The sequence below is a fragment of the Theropithecus gelada genome, chromosome 1 (genome assembly GCF_003255815.1).
Source record: "Theropithecus gelada isolate Dixy chromosome 1, Tgel_1.0, whole genome shotgun sequence".
Classification (NCBI taxonomy): Eukaryota; Metazoa; Chordata; class Mammalia; order Primates; family Cercopithecidae; genus Theropithecus; species Theropithecus gelada.
The window spans coordinates 18,048,235-18,071,142 of record NC_037668.1 but is presented as its reverse complement, the minus strand read 5'-3'; the positions used below and the strand labels follow the sequence as shown (position 1 = coordinate 18,071,142).

At 42.5% G+C, this 22,908-nt stretch overlaps 2 protein-coding genes across 2 annotated transcripts; both read right to left on the bottom strand.

Moving 5' to 3' along the window:
- Window positions 1–1,941: 1,941 nt before the first annotated feature.
- Window positions 1,942–3,216, bottom strand: LOC112606877 (late cornified envelope protein 2D-like). The gene is made up of 2 exons (XM_025357815.1): window positions 3,183–3,216; window positions 1,942–2,514 (listed from the first exon to the last, which is right to left on the bottom strand). The coding sequence occupies exon 2, from the start codon at window positions 2,492–2,494 to the stop codon at window positions 2,162–2,164; it is 333 nt and encodes a 110-aa protein (XP_025213600.1). The 5' UTR covers window positions 2,495–2,514; window positions 3,183–3,216; the 3' UTR covers window positions 1,942–2,161.
- Window positions 3,217–12,755: 9,539 nt separating this feature from the next.
- LOC112606870 (late cornified envelope protein 2D-like) lies at window positions 12,756–17,017 on the bottom strand. The gene is made up of 4 exons (XM_025357804.1): window positions 16,915–17,017; window positions 14,559–14,604; window positions 13,987–14,160; window positions 12,756–13,317 (listed from the first exon to the last, which is right to left on the bottom strand). The coding sequence occupies exon 4, from the start codon at window positions 13,294–13,296 to the stop codon at window positions 12,940–12,942; it is 357 nt and encodes a 118-aa protein (XP_025213589.1). The 5' UTR covers window positions 13,297–13,317; window positions 13,987–14,160; window positions 14,559–14,604; window positions 16,915–17,017; the 3' UTR covers window positions 12,756–12,939.
- Between the last annotated feature and the right edge of the window lie 5,891 nt (window positions 17,018–22,908).

Below are 22,908 nucleotides of genomic sequence, written 5' to 3'. Positions count from 1 at the left end.
TCAGAATCTACAAGGAACTTAAACAAATTTTCAAGAAAAAAGCAAACAACCCCATCAAGAAGTGGGCAAAGGGTATGAACAGACACTTCTCAAAAGAAAACATTTATGCGGTCAACAAACATATAAAAAAAAACTCATCATCACTGGTCATTAGAGAAATGCAAATCAAAACCACAATGAGATACCATCTCAGGCTAGTTCGAATGGTGATCATTAAAAAGTCTGGAAACAACTGATGCTCAAGAGGATGCAGAGAAATAGGAATGCTTTTACACCATTGGTGGGACTGTAAATTAGTTCACCCATTATGGAAGACAGTGTGGCGATTCCTCAAGTATATAGAACCAGAAATACTATTTGACCCAGCAATCCCATTAATGGGTATATATCCAAAGGATTATAAATCATTCTACTAGAAAGACACATGCACATGTAGGTTTATAGCACCACTGTTTACAATAGCAAAGACTTGGAACCAACCCAAATGCCCATCAATGATAGAGTGGATAAAGAAAATGTGGCACATATACACCATGGAATACTATGCAGCCATAAAAAGAATGAGTTTATGTCCTTTACAGGGACATGGATGAAGCTGGAAACCATCATCCTCAGCAAACTAACACAGGAACAGAAAACCAAACACCACATGTTCTCACTAATAAGTGGGAGCTGAACAATGAGAACACATAGACATAGGGCAGGGAATATCACACATTGGGGCATACTAGGGTTAGAGGTAAGAGGAGGGAGAGCATTAGGAAAAATACATAATGCATGCGGAGCTTAAAACCTAGATGATTTGTTCATAGGTACAGGAAACCACCATGGCACATATACACCTACGTAACAAACCTGTACATTCAACACATGTATCCCAGAACTTAAAGTAAAATAAAAAAAAAATGAGACTGGCAAAAATAATAAACAGCATTAAATCAAATAAAGTGACTCAGTGCAAAGGGTAATTTAAAATGCAGAGAATATGGAATCTCAGACTGGTTAAAGAGCTAGGTGCTTTTCTTAGCAGAAGTAAGGGTGAGGAGGCAGCTGAACATTTTGATAACAGACTCCGTCTCTGTCAGATTCTCTCTTCTCTGAATCAATTATCTTCATGTGGACACCTGTCAGCCTGAACCTAAGAAGCACTAGTCCTTATTTCCCCTGCTGTTTCCCTGTTTCCCTCCCCTTCTCCTATTAATACTAAAGATCCCCCAACCATCCTGGCACTTCTCTCCCCTCACATCTGAGGGTGGCTGGACAAAGAAGATAAACATTGAAGGAGAAAAAGTCTAATCTTCCCTACAGCATCTTGTACCATTTATTCACTGTATTTTCAAAGTGGAACCTCCATGTTTTTTGTAATAAAAATCTATGTCACTCATCACTCACCTGCCCGGCACATAGGCCAAGTGGCAGGACAGCATCCTGGGACTCAGATCTAACACTGAGAGGAATTGAAGACAGGTGTCCAAGGCAGCAAGTCAAAGGGCTGATTTTAACCAGTGACTCTCACTGAAAAGGAGTTCAGTGACTATGGGCTGCACTTTGCAGAATGAAGAGTCTCAACATTCATTTCAAGCATTTTATTCAACTATTGATTCTAACAGCAGGGAAGTTTTGCTTCATAGCGATGTGTTCTTCTCCATGGAGAAGAAGAAGTCTACAGAGGTTCCCAACCTTCCCAATGTCTGGAATACACAGAAAATTAGAACATGTGTCTGGCTTAATGGACAGAAAGGCAAAGCTGCCACAGCCAGAGGTGACCCTCTTGGAGCTCCATCCACCCTGCATTTGGGGGAATTAGTTCCTCGGAGCAGCTTTTCATGTATCACCTACTCAGGTCCTGTCCTTGACCCATGAAGAGAATTTCTCTGAGGCACTGACCTTTGGAGGACATTTGAAATCTCAGAAGAGAAGAGAATGACCAAGACAATTTGTGAGTCAGAAATCAGAGCTTTATTATAGCATGAGGTAAAGGAGGAAAAGAAGACCTGCAATTGAGGTGCTCCATCAAGTGCAAAGTTCTTCCAGGGAAGCCCCATGAGTCTTGGTGGCCCCTGTCCACCCATGAATGGAATGAGAGGAAATGGAAAGAGTTAAGCATCAGGTTGTAGCAGGTTCTTGAACATTCTGTCCAAAGAGTTCTTCTTAGCCCAGGTCAGCAGCAGCCCCCAGAGCTGTGGCAGCAGCCAGAGCCCCCAGAAGGTTCACTCTCACAGCAATCTGGGCTCTGGTGCCGGCGCCGGTGGAAGAGACGGGGCCTGTGGTGGCTCAGGCAGCAGCCACCACTCCCAGAACTGCAGCAGCCCCCAGAGCTGGGACCACAGCAGCCTCCAGAGCTGGGACCACAGCAGGAAGAGACTGCAGGGGAACATGGAGCTGGGCGCTGGGGTGGACATTTGGGGGGACACTTAGGTGGACATTTTGGGGTACACTTGGGAGGACACTTGGGAGGGGGCTGGCACTGCTGCTGGTTTTGCTGGCAAGACATCCTGGCAGAGTTTAGTCAGCCTAAAACATAATAATGAAACTCTTTAAATATTTAAAACCAACGATCATATTATACCTCTTCTGAAATCAATGCATGGGTGGGAGAAGGATTATATTTAGATTATACAGTCATATCAGTAATCTGAAAGAAAAACTTGAATCTTTCCTCCAAATGAAAGCACATACATTTAAAAATCCACAGAATGAGCTCCTTATTCTTCCTTTCAGGGGAAGCTGGGATTTCTCTATCCTCACAAGCCTGAGTAGAGTATTCACAGCTCCCTGAAGTACCTATTTCCTTAATACAAGCCCTAAGGACCAGCTGGGTGTTGCAGGACACACCAGGGTGTCCTCTGGAAAAAGATTTTGCAATGAAACCTCCAGATAAAAGGACTTGGCTTGAAGTATTTGCCAGTTTCCATGGTGGAAATATGCCCAACACGGCAGTTTTGAAGTTACCGATGTGAAGTCACTGAACAAGAATTGGAAAAGATGTGCACAGTTAGCTTTCCCCACCTATATGAGCTCCAGTAGGCCTCAGAGCCTCAATAGATTTGAGGCAGACTGGGTCCTATTCCTGCTCAGCATGGCAGAACACAAGCACACAACTCTCTTTCTCCAGCCTACCTCCATCCTCCCCATCCCTCTGCCCTGCTCATACCTCTCTGGTATCCCAGGTTGCCACTCACCCTGGTCACACACAGGAGCACAGACACGTCCCTGGGGAGTCAGAGCAGATGAGGTGCTGAAGCTGGATGTGTCTTTTATAGGGCCCAGGCTTGGCTCTGAGAAGAGCAGGAGGTGGCTCTTGCACAACCAGGCACGTGCTGGGTCATTCCTGACATTCTTCTGCCTCCTTGTCCCTGCAATCCAAAGAGGCCTCAGGAGCTTCCAGGACTCCTCTCTGGGGCTGGGGTCTGGGGAGGCTTTAGCCAGTCAGAGCCTCCACCAGGCGGGAGCCCTAAAGAGTTAACTTAGGGTACACAAGGGACTCATGCCTGGATGAGATCCTGTTCCCTGCATCTTTTGTATTCGTGTCCTCTGAAGAAACATCAGTTCTGAGCCACAACATTCCCTGACCTTGTAAAAATGTTCCATTATGACTCCCTCTACCCTGAGCAGTTTATCTTCCATGTTCTGCTGTAGATCCAGCCGTTCCAGGGGGCTTCTACGGCCTTGGCTCTTTCTAAGCATCCTACTCCCTTGCCTAGGTTCTCAGCCCTTCCTCCTGGGCTCTGTGTTTCTGCTTTTCCTCCGACTCACCGTGGCAAGCAGATTCAGTGGATTAAATCTGAGTTGGTTCTGTGGTCTAGAGCAGAGTATGATTGAGAATAAACAATTCCTTCTAAAATCAGAACATTATTCTTAGTCAGAGGAATTGTACTGAATGTGGTACTGGAATCAGAAAAATTGCATATGCTAATTGAGGGATCTTTGGAAATTGCTAGAACAATTATCAACAATTGCTAGAGTGTCACTATGATACTCACAATGAGTATCAGGTCTCATATGTAATAGCCGTTATAAACCAGGTATACCTATCTCACTGAGCTGTTTTTAATATTAAGTGATAAATAAGAAAGAGCTTAGTGTGACACTGTGTACCTGATAGACACTTAATAAATATGTGTTTAAAAGAAAAACTAATGCCATGTATTGAGTACTTACCCAGGTCTTATGTGGCATTCATTGTCCATATAGAACCCTTGCAAGACACTTAGTTTATTTGAAAACTCCCTTAGGAAGTGGACATCATTTCTTGTGGCTTCTGTGGAGAGGGAACTCCTTTCCTACCCTGAAGTAGAGGGTCAGAAAGGGGTCTACTTGTTCAGAGTTCTGATTCGGGGTTGCGCTAGACAGTTACCCATTCATTTATTCATTTATTTTAAACCGATATACTGAGGATGAACTTTGAAAACCTTAGGCTAACTGAAATAAATCAATCACAAAAGACTGCATTTCTTATGATCCTGTTTATATGAAATGTGTAGTCAACAAATCTGTGGAAATAGAAAGGGGATGAGGCTTTAGCCAGTTATAGCCTCTCTCAGGATGGATCCCTGAAGAGCTGACTTAGGGCATCTGAGGAACCAGAGCCTAAACAAGATTCTGTTCCCTGTACCTCATTTTACTTTTATGCACATCCTCTGAGGAAACATCAGTGGCTTCCAGGTACTTTAGCAGGCTGGGAGAAATTAGAAAATTACAACTAATGGATACAGGTTTTCTTTCTGGAGTAATGAAAATGTTCTGGAATTGTGGTGGTGATTGTCCAACTCTATGAATATACTGAAAACCCCTGCATTAACACTTTAAATAAATGAACTATGTAATATGTGAATTATGTCTCAATGAAAACATTGAAATTAGAATTGAAAAAGATAGTTATTCACACCTCTGATTAAAACAGAAACAGACCACGCTTTCACACTGTCTAATGCCTACTTGGTGGGGGAGGGTGGATAGGTAGAAAACATAGTTTCCCATTGTCTGCTTCTACCTGAGGGATTCTATTCACCTATTTATCCAATCCTATTTTCAGACCTGATTCCTGTTCTCAGAGAGCTTTTACCTCAAGGATAAAGTAAGTCCACAGTGTGATTAGAGCAGTGTATTCAAAAGGCATTCTTTGAAAGCCTACAACATTCTTGGAGCACGTATGTCCAAACATACGGATATAGAGGTGAACAATAAGTAGCCCATGACCTCAAGGACTGCAGAATGTAGTGGCCTTTTTGAAGATGACTGCAGAAAAACTGGGTACCAAAGAAGTGATGTTTGGGGCCTGAACCTCCTGAGTCACTAATTCCCAATGTGATTGAAAGATGTTAGTTCATTCCACTGTCTTCATGGTGATATCACCCTCAGCTTCCTCATACTCTTTGACAAAGATATTTGTAACAATGTTGTAAGTGAGGAAGTAGGGGAGGCAAGCTTGTGTGTGTGTATGTGTGTGTGTGTGCACTGTGTGCATGTATGCTGTATTCATATAAAAATGTAAGTGAAATGAACATGCACATACTTGAGCATCTGGATTGAGTGGTTGAATAAGCAATGGAAGGACTAGTGGAAACCAATCCTCTGAGAAACCAGAACTGGGAGATAAACAGCTCTTTTTTGCCCACTTTTTTGCTCACTTTTCCCCTTTATATCTCAAAAAGTGGTAGGAATTGGTTCACAAGTCGGTGAAGAAACACCTGACTACAGGTATTCTTGCTTCTGTCTCCACAGTCTTCACACCATCATGTGTGATCTCTCTGAGCCAGGAGACCCATGGGTCACATTGCCCATGCTCCCTCAGGGACCACCCAAATACGTAATTGCCTCATGAATGTTTGCAGGATCAATGCACCATTTCAGGATCACATGAATGAGTACATAGGTGTCATGAGAAGAATGGCCTGGGCGTGATTTCAGACATTTCATCTGAAGTTCATGACATCTGGAAAGTCACTCTCCTGTAGGCTGGTCTCTCTAAGTAGCTCCTTGATTTCTCTCCCTGGCAACTTAAATGCCATATATTCCAGAAAAACACTCCCTACCAAATGTTGGAACTTTATTTTACCTACAGTACAAGAAAAAGCCTTACCATGTCTTTTTATTTGTCTCCCCTTATTTAATAGACTGACTAATCCAAAATTTTCCTGTACCATAACTTTTGATCTTTTTTTCAATATTGTCTAGCAGTGTCTAGTGCTAGACAGAGAGACAGGGAGGAGCACAGCAGAGGGGTGTTCTGGGCAAAGCCAGAATTGGCTTGTCTAGTATTTACATACATATTTATATGACCTAAAGTGAATCAGTTTTATACTTATCTTAATTCATCAATTCCATGATACAGTCTTCTAACGTTTGTTAACAGCCCTTAAATCAGTATATACCATATGATTGGTGGCACGTAATAGTTGAATTTGCAGCATTTTTTTCTTTCCTTGTGGTGCATGAAATAAGGGTGCCCCTTACAACTGATAGCCTCTTAAAGCTCAGAAATACAGTAGGTAGGAAGTGAGTACGTAGATATGAAATGAGATGATCACAGAATTGACATTGTTTAGTATTAGTTCTGTTTCTAAGAATGTCAGTTCTAACACTTTTAACTTGGAGTTATATGTTTCTTTACAGGTACTAATTTGATACTAATGTATTTTATAAACTGTCTGCCAGCACACCAAGAATAGGTTTAAAAGGGCAAAATTATTCTCGTCCTGGCTCTAATTTATCTGACATATTATTCAATTCATTTTGAAACTCAGAAACCTTGCCAAAAAACCACCAGCAATGCCAGTGCCTTTAAAGGGCCCTCCATAGTGCCACTCCAGTGCACAGCCCATGTTCACCTCCAAATCTTCTTGTGTGACCCCTGCATGGGAAGCAGCTACAGCAATCATCAGTTCCCAGAGCTCCAGCTACTGTGCGGTGTCAGCAGCCTTGTCTGTGCTGTACTGACTACATCTCTGTGGAACCAACGTCCAAAGGCCAAGGGCCTCCCCAGCCGCGTGCTGCATTCCCTCTCTCCAGTCCTTCTAACATCACACCCTTGTTGAGACTCCCGTGGTTACCAGGTAGAAGTTTCTGTTTTCCCAGTATTCTCCAAAGGTCTGTCCAGAAATTTGCCTTTATCCTAAGTGAAAATAAAACCATCATTTCATGTTCTTAGTGTGTCCTGGTCACAGTTGGCCCCTCTTCTGTCTCTTGGGTTGTATCTCCAGTGACCTCCATGTATTCTCTCAGTCTCGGTGATGGTTAATTTTGCCCAGGCTGTGCTATGGTACCCAGCTGTTTGATCAAACGGCAATCCACAGGTTTCTCTGTAAGTATTTAATCAGTAGACTGAGTAAGCAGGTTATCTTCCCTAATGTGAGCCTCATCCAATAAGCTGAAGCCTTTAATAATGGAGACTGAGGTTTCCCAAAGAAGAAGAAATCAAGACTGCAGTGTAGAAACTCTGCCTGTTTCCGGACTACTGCCTTGCAGAATTTAGACTCAACGTTGCAACATCAACTGTTATCTGAATTTCCAGCCAAGACTTTGGACTTGCCAGCACACACAGTCATCGCATGAGTCAATTTCTTAAAATAAATTTCTCTCTCTCTTCTGTTTCTCTGCATAACCCTAGCCAATACAGTTCTACCTACCTCCCTGTCTTCCCCTGAGGCATAGGTTGAGTGGAGTTGTGCTTTTGGGTCAAATACCTCCATATGTGTATATATATATATACACCTACATGTGTGTACAAATGATAAAAATAACAGAAAGTAATAACTGATGCTGACTGACCTTCTATTTTGTTCTAGGTATATTTAACTGTTTTATACACATTATCTCATTTAATCTTCATACCAATCCTGTGATGTAGGTAGTATTAATATCCCCACTATACTAACTAGGAAACAAAGGCTCCTAGAGCTAAACAAATAGCCCAAGTTGACACAGCTGGGAATAAAGTTCAGAAAATTTAACCCAAAAAATTTCAATTATTTTAGCATAATGTTAACAGGTTTCTGAGAACAAGTTTACACACAGCATAAATACACTACCACACACACACACACACACACACACACACACACACACACAATGTCAGACCATCTTTCTAGTCCAGATTGTCAATTATTTTGTTTGGTGGGGTGAATTTTCCAGATCATTTATAACTATGCTTTCTAAATCCCTCTCCCATGCCAATTCCCTGCCAACCTCATTGTCTGTGTACCTCTCTTTTATGCAATATCTATGCACTTACTTCTTAATCAAAACCAAGACAGAACCCATCATTTTTCATGACCCAGACAGCACTATTTATAGGCTATCATGGGATAAAACTATGTTAATTACATATGATCACTACACACACACACCAACACCCTCACTGCCTATGTCCGTTTATGTCCAGTATTTCTATCTTTCTGATCATTGGAATTAGAAGAATTTCAGTGTTAGATGAATAGGACACATTAATTAAATATTATAATTTCAATCACTTCTTATCTATGCCTTGGGATTCTCTGGAGCAAGGAACTATTTCCAAGGATTCTGTGCTGAGCAATTTAGGTAACTATTAAGCAGGTCTTATGAGAGTAAATGAGAGAAGGATATGATCAGATGAATTAGAAGAACTGAACATCTCTAAAGAAAAAAAATTTTGAGGATTTTCTTGGACTGTCTCCCATTAGTAAATTCAATAATCAGAGTTTATTAATTCACTCTCGTATACACCCAGCAAGTATTGTTGACTATGTGGCCAACTCTGAGGATACTACATGATATGAAAGAAATATAATCTCTGCCTACTGTGACTATATTCTTAAGAAAGGATGGAAGGACGTGGATGAAGATAACGGCATGAGAAATAGAGGCTCATTTTGTGCAGTGTGGGAACTAACACAGAAACATTAGTATATCAGGCAAGAAAAGAAGGGATAGCTGTTTTAAGTCTAGCTTGTTGAGAAAAACTTACCATAAGCTGTTTGAATTTCACACGCAGTAAATAGTGCATGCCTTCCCAGTTTAACTCCAGAGAACTGGTTGAGACCACACACTGTAGTTAAATCACCTAGATTTGGATTCTGAGAACCAGTTACTTGCCTTAAAACCTGAGAAATGTGCCCAAAATTGTCTGTGCATCTGTCTTTTCATCTATGAAGTGTGGAAAATAGCTGTAATTTCCTAATAGCAATATTGTGTGAATTGTTATTTTGGTTGAGTTACACCCAAAACACTTATAAGAGTGCATATCTTATAACAAGTACAAAAGTTTAGAATTTCATAGTTTTACTCTTTCTGTACATAGTTCTGAATTAGGTGTGAAGATGGAGCAATGCAACCAGCGTGGGTGTGGACTAGGATTGAAAACTCACCTAGCAAGGTCAAAGAGCAACCACGAAATGGTAACATGGGGATTGTGTTTCTGAATATTAATGATTTTGTCAATTATTTACAAGCAGAGGGAGAATTGTTTAGAAAATGAAAAGTAGCCTTATTCTAGGTTTACACATGTGTTCTCTTCAGCTGAATTCACTTGCAGCTGAACTCAGGTTGAGACATCCTGTCAACTGAGCCAGCAACAGTAAGAGTCCCTCCAAGAGCCAGCCAATATACTTGTCCCTCAGGCTCCTGAGTTTTTCTTAGCACTGGGGGTAGTTTTGGTCCTACTCTGGGAGCAGCTGCTCCTGGAGTTAGCACAGGCAAAACACAGTCCGCCGACCTTGGCTGCAGAGCTGCTGCAGCAGCAGCAACAGAGCCTGGAGAGTCAGCGAGAGAGCAGCGCCACAGCTCTCGGGCACTGCTGTGGATCTCACAGGGTCCGAGTTGAGATAACCACACACACAAGCATCCATCCTGGCCCAAAACTCCTTTTCTACTCTACCGTATTCCTGGGCTGACCCTCTGGGGACTCAAGAGGGTGACCAGGTAGAATTTTCACTCCATGTGGAGGTGAAAGTGCTCTCTGGGGATTCTGGCCCAGGTGACAATCCATCCACCTTTTCCTTTTCACAGTGTGTTCTGGTTACTGTTGACTCTCCTCACTTGGGTCATATTTCAGATAACCCAGAGTTAATCATCTGTCACCCTCCCCCTCTAGATACCTTTGAAAGAGATGCAGTCATAACACCAAATATGGTGTATGATTGCACAGCACACTTCTTCTCAGAGCCTCACCCTCTTCCTGCCCCTGAGAGATGATCCAGACCCCTGATCTTTGGCCCATCTCTGGGTGATGGGTGGATTAGAGGTAGGGAGACAGCAGAAGTAACTCTGAGCCTCTGCCAGGCATCCATAAGCCAGGTCTTGTGCCTGTCTCCAAGGAGCTCCCCACAGCACTCCAGACCTCAGCTGCAGGCAGTGAATTCCCCTGCCTAATCAACCTTCCATGCAGATTTGCCTCGGTGCATACAGCAGAGCCCATAAAGGTAGAACTGTGGGCAGGACGTTCCTGAATGTTGTGTTAAGAGGTAAGAGAAGTGTAACCAGAGAGTCTGTGTCACTATTTCCAGAAACCCAGCAATCCAGCTGTCTTTACTCAGCAGGTCGAACTATATCAAGAACTACTTGATTGGATGTGTGCGCGATATACGTGCTCCGCTTCATTCTTAACTCACATCTTTAAATTTTGTCCAGAACCACACTGCATCCAGATATCAAAATTTATACTTCTGTATCCCTTCTGTACATACAAGCAGCCAGTGAGATTTAGGAAGTTATTGGGGCTTTAGGAAAGCTCGGGTAAAAGGCTGTATTGGGGTCAGGGCCTTTTACCCTCCCTTTCTCTTTCTTCAGACCTGAAGTACAGCATTGCAGATCAGAGCTCCATCAGGCATCCTCAGATCACCAACTGTTTCCCAGGAAACAACCACTAATAATGAAATGACAAGACAGAGGGGTATCCATCTCTGAAGACTCCAGGGAACCACCGTACCAGCCGTGGACTACTGACCACTGACTTCATCATATGTGAGTGGAAATAGCCTGCTCTCCTTTTTAAATTGCTGTGATTTTGAGTTTCTGTGATAGTAGCAGAACGTAATTTGTAACACACATGCAAACATGCCAAACATAAGATAAGATGCAAGTAGAAACCGATAGTCAGATTGGAAATTATTCTGTGTATGGAAGTTTGGATGAAGAAAGGATTATGTTCACCACGAAAGGAGCACATGGGGGCCCAGATAGCAGACCCACTGGATAAGGGAAGGGGAGGTGAGTTGCTCTTACTTAAGGCAGAGGTCCCTGAAAGCACATTCAGGTGTCCACTCCTCCACAGGCCAGCCTTCACCTGCCCCAGGCAACCTTAGGTCCCTTGCTTGGAATTCCATTTTATACTATTCGGGTTTTTTTGTTTGTTTTGTTTGCTGACATGTAAACACTAAGGACAAGGGAAAACTTCTTAACCAACTCAGGAAACCCTGAAGCTATGAAAGCAAAGAAAGTCATATTTGAGTATTTATAAACTACAAATATTTCCTTGGCAAAAGTTATTATAAACAGAGTCCATTAATTATGCTGTATTCAATATTTTAATAAAGACAGATCAAGGTTAATATCCATGATATATCAAGAGCTCTTGAAAATTGAAAAGAAAATTTAAAATCCTATTACAATTGTTGTAGAAATGGCCCATGTACGTATTTATGGAAGCTCAAAATTACTACTGGTTAGGGACTTGAAAATTGGTTAACAATGAGACTGGCAAACTAATAAAGAACATTAAGCCAAATAAACTGACAGTGCAGAGGGTGATTTAAAATGCAGTCAGTACAGAATCTCAGACTGGTTAATCAGCCAAGTTTTTGTCTTAGTGGCACTAAGGGTAAGTAAGAAGATAAACATATTAATAAGAGACTCCATCTCTGTCAAAATCCATCTTTGCTAAATCCATTATCTTCATGTAGACACCTGTCAGCCTGAACCTAAGAAGCACTAGCCCTTATTTCCCCTGCTGTGTCCCTGCTTCCCTCCCCTTCCTCTATTAATACTTAAGATGCCCCACCCATCCTGGCACTTCTCCCCCCTCACATCTGAGGGTGGCTTGGCAGAGAAGATAAGTATTGAAGGAGGAAAGGTCTTTTCTTTCGTACAGTGTCTTGTATTCTTTGTATTCTTATATTCCTTATATTCTTTGTATTTTCTAAGTAACTCTTCCATGTTTTTTCTATTTATTATCTCCATTACTCATCACTCCCCTGCCCAGCACGTGGGCCAAGTGGCAGGACAGCATCCTGGGGCTCAGATCTAACACCGAGAGGAAGTGAAGCCAGGTGTCCAAGGCAACAAGTCAAAAGGCTGATCTTCACCAGACTCACCCTCTCTGAAAAGGAGTTCAGTGACCACGGACTGTACTTAACAGGAGGAAGGGTCTCAACATCCGTTTGAAGCATTTTACCAACTATTGATTCTAACAGCAGGGAAGTATTGCTTCATTTAGATGTGTTCTTCTCCCTAGAGAAGAACAAGTCTGCAGAGCTTCCCAACCTTCCCAACGTCTGAAATAGACAGAAAATTAGAACATGTGTCTGGCTTAGTGGAGAGAAAGGCAAAGCTGCCATAGCCAGAGTTGACCCTCTTGGAGCTCCATCCACCCTGCCTTTGGGGGAATCAGTTCCTCGGAGCAGCTTTCCATGTATCACCTACTCTTGTCTTCTCCTTGCCTCATAAAGAAAATTTCTCTGGGGCCCTGTCCTTTGGAGGACATTACAAATCTCAGAAGAAAATAGAATGACCAAGACATTTAGTGAGTCAGAAATCAGAGCTTTATTATAACATGAGGTAAAGGAGGAGAAGAAGACTGCAATTGGGGTGCTCCATCAAGCACGAAGTTCTTCCAGGGAAGCCCCATGAGTCTTTGTGGTCTCTGCACATCAATGAATGGAATGAGAGGAAGGAGAAAGCATATCCATCAGGCTGCAGCAGATTCTTGACAATTCAGTCCCAAGAGCTCCTCTGAAGACCAGGTCAGCAGCAGCCCCCAGAGCTGTGGCAGCAGCCAGAGCCCCCAGAAGGTTCACTCTCACAGCAATCTGGGCTCTGGTGCCGGCGCCGGTGGAAGAGATGGGGCCTGTGGTGGCTCAGGCAGCAGCCACCACTTCCAGAGCTGCAGCAACCCCCAGAGCTGGGACCACAGCAGCCCCCAGAGCTGGGACCACAGCAGCCCCCAGAGCTGGGACCACAGCAGGAAGAGACTGCAGGGGAACATGGAGCTGGGCACTGGGGTGGGCATTTGGGGGGACACTTAGGTGGACATTTTGGGGTACACTTGGGAGGACACTTGGGAGGGGGCTGGCACTGCTGCTGGTTTTGCTGGCAAGACATGCTGGCTGGAGTGTAGTCAACCTAAAAGATAATAATGAAACTCTTTAAATATTTCAAACCAAAGGTCATAATTATACCTCCTCTAAAATCAATGCATGTGTAGAAGAAGAATGATATTTAGATCATACAGTCACATCAGTAACCTGAAAGAAACGACTTGAATCTTTCCTCCAGATAAAAGTATATAGATTAAAAATCAACAGAATGAGCTTCTTCTTCTTCCTTTCAAGGGAAACTTGGATTGCTCTGTCCTCACAAGCCTGAGTAGAGTATTCACAGCTCCCTGAAGTACCTATTTCCTTAATACAAGCCCTAAGGACCAGCTGGGTGTTTCAGAATACACCAAGGGGTCCTCTGGAAAATATTTCACAATGAAACCTCCAGATAAAAGGGCCTGGCTTGAAGCATTTGCCAGTTTCCATGGTGGAAATATACCCAACATGGCAGTTTTGAAGTTACCAACGTGAAGTCACTGAGCACAAAATTGGCAAAGATGTGCACAGTTAGCTTTTCCCACCTAAATGAGCTCCAGTAGGCCTCAGAGCCTCAGTAGATTCAAGGCAGACTGAGTCCTATTCCTGCTCAGTATGGCAGAACACAAGCACACAACTCTCTTACTCCAGCCTACCTCCATCCTCCCCATCCCTCTGCCCTGCTCATACCTCTCTGGTATCCCAGGTTGCCACTCACCCTGGTCACACGCAGGAGCACAGACACGTCCCTGGGGAGTCAGAGCAGATGAGGTGCTGAAGCTGGATGTGTCTTTTATAGGGCCCAGGCTTGGCTCTGAGAAGAGCAGGAGGTGGCTCTTGCACAACCAGGCACGTGCTGGGTCATTCCTGACATTCTTCTGCCTCCTTGTCCCTGCAATCCAAAGAGGCCTCAGGAGCTTCCAGGACTCTTCTCTGGGACTGGGGTATAGAGAGGCTTTAGTCAGTCACAGACTCCACCAGGTGGGAGCTCTAAAGAGTTAAGTTAGGGTACCCAAGGGACCCACACCCGGACAAGATTCTGTTCCCTGCATTTTTTTAATGCATGTCCTCTGAGGAAACATCAGTTCTGAGCCACAACATTCCCTGACCTTGTGGAAATGTTCCGTTATGACTCCCTCCACCCTGAGCAGTTTCTTTTCCATGTTCTGTTGTAGATCCAACCATCCCAGGGGGCTTCTACAGCCTTGGCTCTTTCTAGGCATCCCTCCCTTGCCTAGGCTCTCAGCCCTTCCTCCTGGCCTCTGGGTTTCTGCTTTTCCTCCAATTCACCACGACAAGCAGATTCGGTGGATTAAATCTGAATTGATTCTGTCACCTAGAGCAAGGAGAATGATTGAGAATAAACAATTCCCTCTAAAATCTAAACATTTCCTTCAGTCGGAGGAATTGTATTGAATCTGCTACTGGAATCAGAAAACCTGCATATGATAAATGGGTAATCTCTGGAAGTTGCTGGAACAATTATCAGTAATTGCTAGAGTATTACTATGATACTCACTATGAGTATCACTTCTCATATGTAATGCCCATTATAAACGAGATATACCTATCTCACTGAGCAGGTTGTAATATAAAGTGAGAAGTAAGAAAGAGCTAAGTATGACACTTTGTGCCTGATAGACCCTTAATACATATATGTTTAAAAGAAAAACTAAAGCCATGTGTTGGGTACTTGCCCAGGTCTTATGTGTCATTAATTGTCCGTATAGAGTCCTTACCCTCTGAGAGCTTAACTCAACCAGAAACTTAGATTATTCGAAACCTCTCTTGGGAAGTAGACATCTTTTCTTGGGGCTCCTATGGAGAGGGAACTCCTTTCCTACCAGGAAGTAGAGGGTCAGCCAGGGGTCGGTTATTCAGAGTTCTGATTCTGGGTTGCACTAGACAGAGTTACCCATTCATTTATTCATTTATTTTAAACAGATATATTGAGGGTGAACCTTGAAAACATTACACTAAGTGAAAGAAGCCAGTCACAAAAGACTGCACATTGTATGATGTTATTTATATGAAATGTGTAGAGTAGGCAAATCTGTGGAAATAGAAAGGAGATGAGGCTTTAGCCAGTTACAGCCTCTCCCAGGCTGGCCCCCTGAAGAGCTGACTTAGGGCATCGGAGGAACCAGAGCCTGGACAAGATTCTCTCCCCTATGTCTCCTTTTATATTTATGCCTGTCCTCTAAGAAATATCAGCATCTTCCAGGAGCTTTAGCGAGTTGGGAGAAATTGGGAAATTACTGCCAATGGATACAGGTTTTCTTTGTGGAGTAATGAAAATGTTCTAAAATGGTGGTGGTGATTGTCCAACTCTATGAATATACTGAAAACCACTGAATTTACACTTTAAACAAATGAACTATGCAATATGTGAATTACGTCTCAATAAAGATGTTAAAATTAAAATTGAAAAAGATCGATATTCACACCTCTGATTAAAACAGAAAAACAGACTGCGCCTTCACATTGCTTAATGTCTACTTAGTGGGGGAGGGGAGGATGCAGAGAAAGCCCAGTTTCCCATTGTCAGTTTCTAACGGAGGGATTCTATTCTAGTTATCCAGTCCTATTATCAGATCTGATTCCTGCTCTCAGGCAGCTTCTACCTGAAGGATAAAGTCAGTTAACAGTGTGACCAGAGCAGTGTATTCAAAAGGCATTCCTTGAAAGCCTACAACATTCTTGGAGCATGTATGTCCAGACACAGGGATATAGAGGTGAATAATAAGTAGCCCATGACCTCAAGGACTGCAGAATTTAGTGGCCTTTTTGAAGATGACTGCAGACAAATGGGCACCAAAGGAGATGACGTCTGGGGACTGAACCTCCTGAGTCACTATTTCCCAATGTGATTAGAACATGTTAGTTCATTCCACTGTCTTCATGGTGATATCACCCTCAGCTTCCTCATACTCTTTGACAAAGATACTTGTAACAATGTTGTAAGTAAGGATGTGGGGGAGGCAAGCGTGTGTGTGTGTGTGTGTGTGTGTGTGTGCGCGCGCGCGCGCGCACTGTATGTGTGTATGCTGTATTTATATAAAAATGTAGGTGAAATGAACATGCACATACATGAGCATCTGGATTGAATGGTTGAGTAAGCGATGGAAGAACTAATGGGATCTGATCCCCTGGGAAACCAGAATTGGGAGATAAGCAGCTCTTTAATATGTCGCCTTTGTCCCTTTATATCTGAGAAAATGTTGAGAATTGGTTCAGAAGTCAGTGGAGAAACACCTGCCTGCATGTATTCTTGCTTCTGTTTCCACAGTCCTCACACCATCATAGGTGATCCCTCTGAGCCAGGAGACCCCATGTCACATTGTGCATATTCCCTCAGGGACCAGCCAAACACTTAATTGTCTCGTGAATGTTGGCAGGATCAAGGCATGATTGCGGGACCACATGAATGAGTACGTAGGTGACATGAGAAGAATGACCCGGGATTGATTCCAGACATTTCATCTGAAGTTCACCTCATCTGAAAAGTCAGTCTCCTGAAAGCTGGTATTTCCAACTAGCTCCTTGAATTGTCTCTCTGGGAGCTTAAACTCCACATATTCCGGAAAATTATCCCCCACCAAATGCTGGAACTTTATTTTAGCCACAGTACAATAAAAAGTCTTACCATGTCCCTTGAAGTATCTCACCTTATTTAATAGATTCACTAACCCAAATTTTCCCTTTACTATATCTTTGTAGCCCTTTTCATCTTCTTGTCAATACTGTCTGGCAGTGTCTGATTTTGGCCCAGTTTCCACTCCTGAAAGGGTATGTGTGGAGATAAAGGTTTATTGAATTGTAATTTCCAAAAAGTTAAAAGCATGACTCATATAAATATATAGCAGGCATATAGTAAAGATTTGTTTCACTCGTTAATAAGAGAATCCGCATGATGGTAACGCTGGTTCAAAGAATAGGAAAGACCAAAGTATATACATTCAGTGAAAAAAATTCTGGAACAAGGTTGCAAATTTAGATACAAAACTGGTTAAAGTTTTCAAAGGCAATGAAACAATTAGTTTACATTTTCTAGAGCACACAAAATGATTTTCAACTTATAAATCTTCTATAAGTTAAATCTAGCTTTATAGTGTCTGGGCCTTAATCAATACCAAATATATTAAGTAAAATCATGCCACCATTTTTTTAAAAAACCTAGAGAGTCATATAAACCTTAGGCAAGGTTGTTAGTTACTAGGAAGAAGTAAAAATTTAAAAGACTAATCAGAAATCACTTTTTTGCTTAATTTTAAGTTTTGGATAAGTTTAACCCCCAATTTCCTAACAAGAGATGGTTCCACAGAAAATTGGGACTTCAAAACCCAGGTCCAGAATAACTTCTTGCTGAAGTCATATTGGCTGATATGACATCAGAGGGGCATGGATTCCAGGCAGAGAGTTGCTGGAGAATTCACGTGTCGTGGTCCTGCTAGAGGGGGGACTCACTTCAGATCTTGGTATTAGCGTAGCTGATAAGAGATGTCCTAACACTGTCCCACATCTGTTTTGCCTCATCTGGGACCTGCCATTTTCCTTGCCTGGTTACCAGGGTGAGTTTACCCCTGGGAGCCATCAAACTGGCTCTCAGCAGAACCATATGGGAGTCTAAAGAGTGACACTGGGAGTGTGGAATATGAAGGGAGAAGAGGGCCCAGCGACAGGGAGGAGCACAGCAGAGGGGTATTCTGGGCAAAGCAAGAATTGGCCTGTCTGGTTTGTACATACATGTTTATATGACCTAAAAAGGATGGATTTTATACTTATCTTAATTCATCAATTCCATGATACACTCTTCTTACCTTTGTTAACAGCCCTTAAATCAGCATATAACATATGACTGGTGGCATGTAATAGTTGAATTTGCAACATTTTTTAAATTTTTTGTGGTGCATGAAATAAGGGTGCCCCTTACAGCTGATAGCCTCTTTATGCTCATGAAATACAGTAGGTAGGAAATGGGTATGTAGATATGAAATGAAATGATGAGAGACAGAAATAGACATTGATTTAGCATTAGTTCTGTTTTCAGAAATGTCACTTCTAACACTTTTAACTTGGAGTTATATGTTTCTTCATAGGTACTATTAGATACTAATGTATTTTATAAACTGTCTGCCAGTACACCACGAATAGGTTTAAAAGGGCAAAATTGTGCCCATGTTGGCTCTAATTTATCTGACTTATTATTCAATTCATTTTCAAACTCAGAAACCTTACCAAAACACCACCGGTAATGCTAATGTCTTTAAAGGGCCCTCCACAGTGCCACTCCAGTGCACAGCCCATGTTCAACTCCAGTTCTTCTTGTGTGACTGATCCTGCATGGGAAGCAGCTCCAGCTTCATCAGCTCCCAGAGCTCCAGCTACTGTGCAGTGTCAGCAGCCTTGTCTGTGCTGTGCTGACTATACCTCTGTGAAACCAAAGTGCAAAGGCCAAGGGCCTCCCCAGTCACATGCTGCACACCCTCTCTTCAGTCCTCCTAACACCACAGCCTTGCTGAGACTCCTGGGGTTGCCAGGTGGAAGATTCTGTTTTCCCAATATTTTCCAAAGGTCTGTCCAGCAATTTGCCTTTATCCTAAGTGAAAATAAAACCATCATTTCATGTTCCTAGTGTGTCCTGGTCACTGTTGACCCTCTGCAGTCTCTTGGATCGTGTCTCTAATGACTTCCATGTATCCTCTCAGTCTCTGTGATGGTTAATTTTGCCTAGGCTATTCTATGGTATCCAGTCGTTGATGAAACACCAGTCCAGATGTTGCTTTGTACATATTTAATCGGTAGACTGAGTAGGCTGATTATCTTTCCTAATGTGAGCCTCATCCAATCAGCAGAAGCCTTTAATAGCTGAGACTGAGGTTTCCAAAGAAGAAATTATCATCAACACTGCCATATAGAAACTCTGCCTGTTTCCAGACTACTGCCTTGCAGAATTTAGACTCAAGGCTGCAACATCAACTGTTACCTGAATTTCCAGCCTGCAGGCCTGCATGATCACCGCAATCATCACTCGATGACTGTGGGGTCTGGCAAGATTTCAGACTTGCCAGCCCCCACAGTCATCACATTAGCCAATTTCCTAAAATAAATTTCTCCCTCTGTCTCTTCTATTTCTCTGGAAATCCCTAACTAATACAGTTCTCCTTCCCTGCCTCCATATGTATATATACATATATACACACACATGTCTGTACAAATGATAAAAATAACAGAATGTAATATATTAACTGAAGCTTATTGACCACCTGTTTTGTTCTAGCTCTTATTTGTTTTATACACATTATCTCATTTAATCCTCATACCGATCCTGTGATGTAGGTAGTATTAATATCCCCACTATACTAATGAGAAAACAAAGGCTCCTAGAGCTAAGCAAATAGCCCAACTTCACACAGCTGGGAATAAAGTTCAGAAAATTTAACCAAAAAAAATTTCGAGAACTTTAGTATAATGTCAACAGGTTTCTGAGAACAAATTTACACACAGCTTAGATACAGTACCATACACACACACACACACGCACACACACACACACATACACACAATGTCAGGCCATCTGTCTGTCCCAGATAGCCAATTATTTTGTTTGGTGGGATGAATCTTCCAGATTATTTATAACTATGCTTTCTAAATCTCTCTCTCATACCAAGTCCCTGGCAAACTCATTGTCCACGTAACCTCTCTCTCATGCAATATCTATGCACTTACTTCCCAATCAGAACAAAGACAGCACTTATCATTTTTCATGACCCAGACAGCACTATTTATAGGCCACCATGGGATAAAACTATGTTAATTACATATGATCACTACACACACACACACAGCAGTGCCCACACTGCCTATGCCCGTTTGTATCCAGCATTTATATCATTTTAAGCACTAGAATTAGAAAAATTGTAGTGTTACATGAGTAGGTTACATTAATTAAATATTATAATTGCAATCACTGCCTATCCATGCCTTGGGATTCCCTGGAGCAAGGAACTGTTTTTAAAGATCCGGTACTCAGCAAATTAGGTAAACATTAAGCAGCTTTACGAGAGTAAATGGGAGAAGGATATGAACAGGTGAATTAAAAGAACAGAACATCACTAAAGAGGAAAAAAAATGGAGGATTTTCTTGGACTGTCTTCCATTAGTAAGTTCAAGATTCAGAATTCAAAAATCACTCTCACATGCACTCAGCAAGTATTGTTGACTACGTGGCAAACTCTGGAGATACAACGTGATATGAAAGGAATATAATCTCTGCCCATTGTGACTATATTCTACAGAAAGGACAGAGGGACATGGGTGAAGAGAAGGGTATGAGAAATCGAGATTTCTTTTGTGCAGTATGGGAACTAGCCCAGAAACCTTAGTATATCAGGCAAGAAAATTAGGGGATAGCTGCTTTAAGTCTAGCTTGTTGAGAAGATCTCACCATAAGCTGTTTGAATTTCATGCATGGTAATTAATGCAGGCCTTTCCAGTTTAACTCCAGAGAACTGGTTCAGATCACAGACTAAGTAGCTATATAACCTAGAGTTAGATTCTGAGTACCAGGTGCTTGCTTTATAACCTTAGAAATGTTCTCAAATTGTCTGTGCCTCTGTTTTCTCATCTATGAAGTGTGGAAAATAACTGTAATGACCTAATAGCAATATTGTGTGAATTAATTGATCCTTTGGTTGAGTTACACATAAAACATTTATAAGAGTACATATCTTATAACAAGTACAAAAGTTTAGAATTACCTAATTCTACAATTACTGTACAGAGTTCTGAATTAGGTGTGCAGCTGTAGCAATGCAACCAGCATGGGAGTTGACTAGGATTGAAATCTGACCTAGCAAGCCCAAAGAGCAACCATGAAATGGTAACACGGAGAATGTCTTTCTGAATATTAATAGTTTTGCCAATTAATTAGAAGCAGAGGGAGAATTGTTTAGAAAAAGAAAAATATCCTTATTCTAGGTTTACACATGTGGTCTACTGCTGAATTCACTCTGAGCGTAACTCCTGTTGAGATATCCTGAAAACTGAGCTAGTAACAGGCTCCCTCCCAAGAGCCTGCCAATATGCTCATCCCGCAGTCTCAAGTTTTTCTTAGCACTGGAGATACTGTTGGTCCTGCTCCGGGAGCAGCTGCTCCTAGAGTTAGCACAGGCACCACAGAGCCAGCTGACTTTAACTGCAGAGCTGCTGCAGCAGCAGCGACAGAGCCTGGGAGTCTGTGAGAGAGCAGCGCCGCAGCTCTAGGGCACTGCTGTGAATCTCACAGGGTCCGAGTTGAAATAACCACCCACTCAAGAATCCATCCTGGCCCACAACTACTTTTCTACTCTTCCCTCTTCTTGGGCTGACCCTCTGGGGACACAAGAGGGTGACCAGGTAGAATTTTCACTTGATGTGAAGGTGAAAGTGCTCTCTGGGTATTCTGGCCCAGGTGACAATCCATCCACCTTCTCCTTTTCACAATGTGTTCTGGTTACTGTTGACTCTCTTCACTTGGGTCATATTTCAGATAACCCAACTCAGAGTTAATCATCTGTCACCCTCCAATTCTAGATATCTTTGAAAGAGATGCAGCCATAACACCAAATACGTTTTCTTCTTGCACACTTCTTCTCAGAGTCTCACCCTCTTTCTGCCCCTGAGAGATGATCCAGACCCCTGGTCCTTGGCCCACAGCTGGATGATTGATCGATTAGAGGTGGGGAGACAGGCAGAAGTAACTCTGAGCCTACCCAAGGCGTCCATAAGCCAGGTCTTGTGTCTCCAGGGAGCTCCCTACAACACTCCAGACCTCAGCTGCAAGCAGTGAATTCCCCTGCCTAATCAACCTTCCACGCAGGCTTGCCTCAGTGCATACAGTAGAGCTCATGGAGGTGAACTGTGGGTGGGACACTCCTGAATGCTTGTGTTAAGAGGTAAGTGAAGTGTAACCACAGAGTCTGTGTCACTATTTCTGGATAACCAGCAATCCAGCTGTCTTTACTCAGCAGGTCAAACTGTATAGAAAACTACTTAATTGGATGGTTCCCAATATACATGTCCCCTTCATTCTTAACTTGTATCTTTAAATTTTGGCCAGAACCAAACCATGTCCAGATATCAAAATTTACACTTTTCCATTCCCCTTCTATGCACAAGCAGCCAGTGAGATTTAGGAAATTGTTGGGACTTTAGGAAAGCTCAGGTATGAGACTTTACTGGGGTCAGGGCCTTTACCCACCCATTCTCCTTCTTCCTACTTGAAGCACAGCCTTGCAGATCAGAGCTCCATCATGCACCCTGATATCACCAACTGCCTCCCAGGAAACAACTGCTAACAATGAATTGACAAGACAGAGGGGTATCCATCTCTGAAGACTCCAGGGAACCACCATAACAGCCATGGACTACTGACCTCTGACTTCATCATATATGAGTGGAAATAGCCTGCTTTCCTTTTTAAATTGCTATGATTTTGTGTTCCTCTGATAGCATCAGAACACAACACACCTGCACACATGCCAAATACAAGGTAAGATGCAACTAAAAACAAATGTTAGACTGGATAAACAAAATGAGGCAGATATACACCATGGAATACTATGCAGCCATAAAAAAGGATGAGTTCATGACCTTTGGG

Coding starts and splice junctions, on each gene's coding strand:
- LOC112606877 (XM_025357815.1), bottom strand. CDS start 2,494: ATGTCTTGCCAGCAAAACCAGCAGCAGTGCCAGCCCCCTCCCAAGTGT.
- LOC112606870 (XM_025357804.1), bottom strand. CDS start 13,296: ATGTCTTGCCAGCAAAACCAGCAGCAGTGCCAGCCCCCTCCCAAGTGT.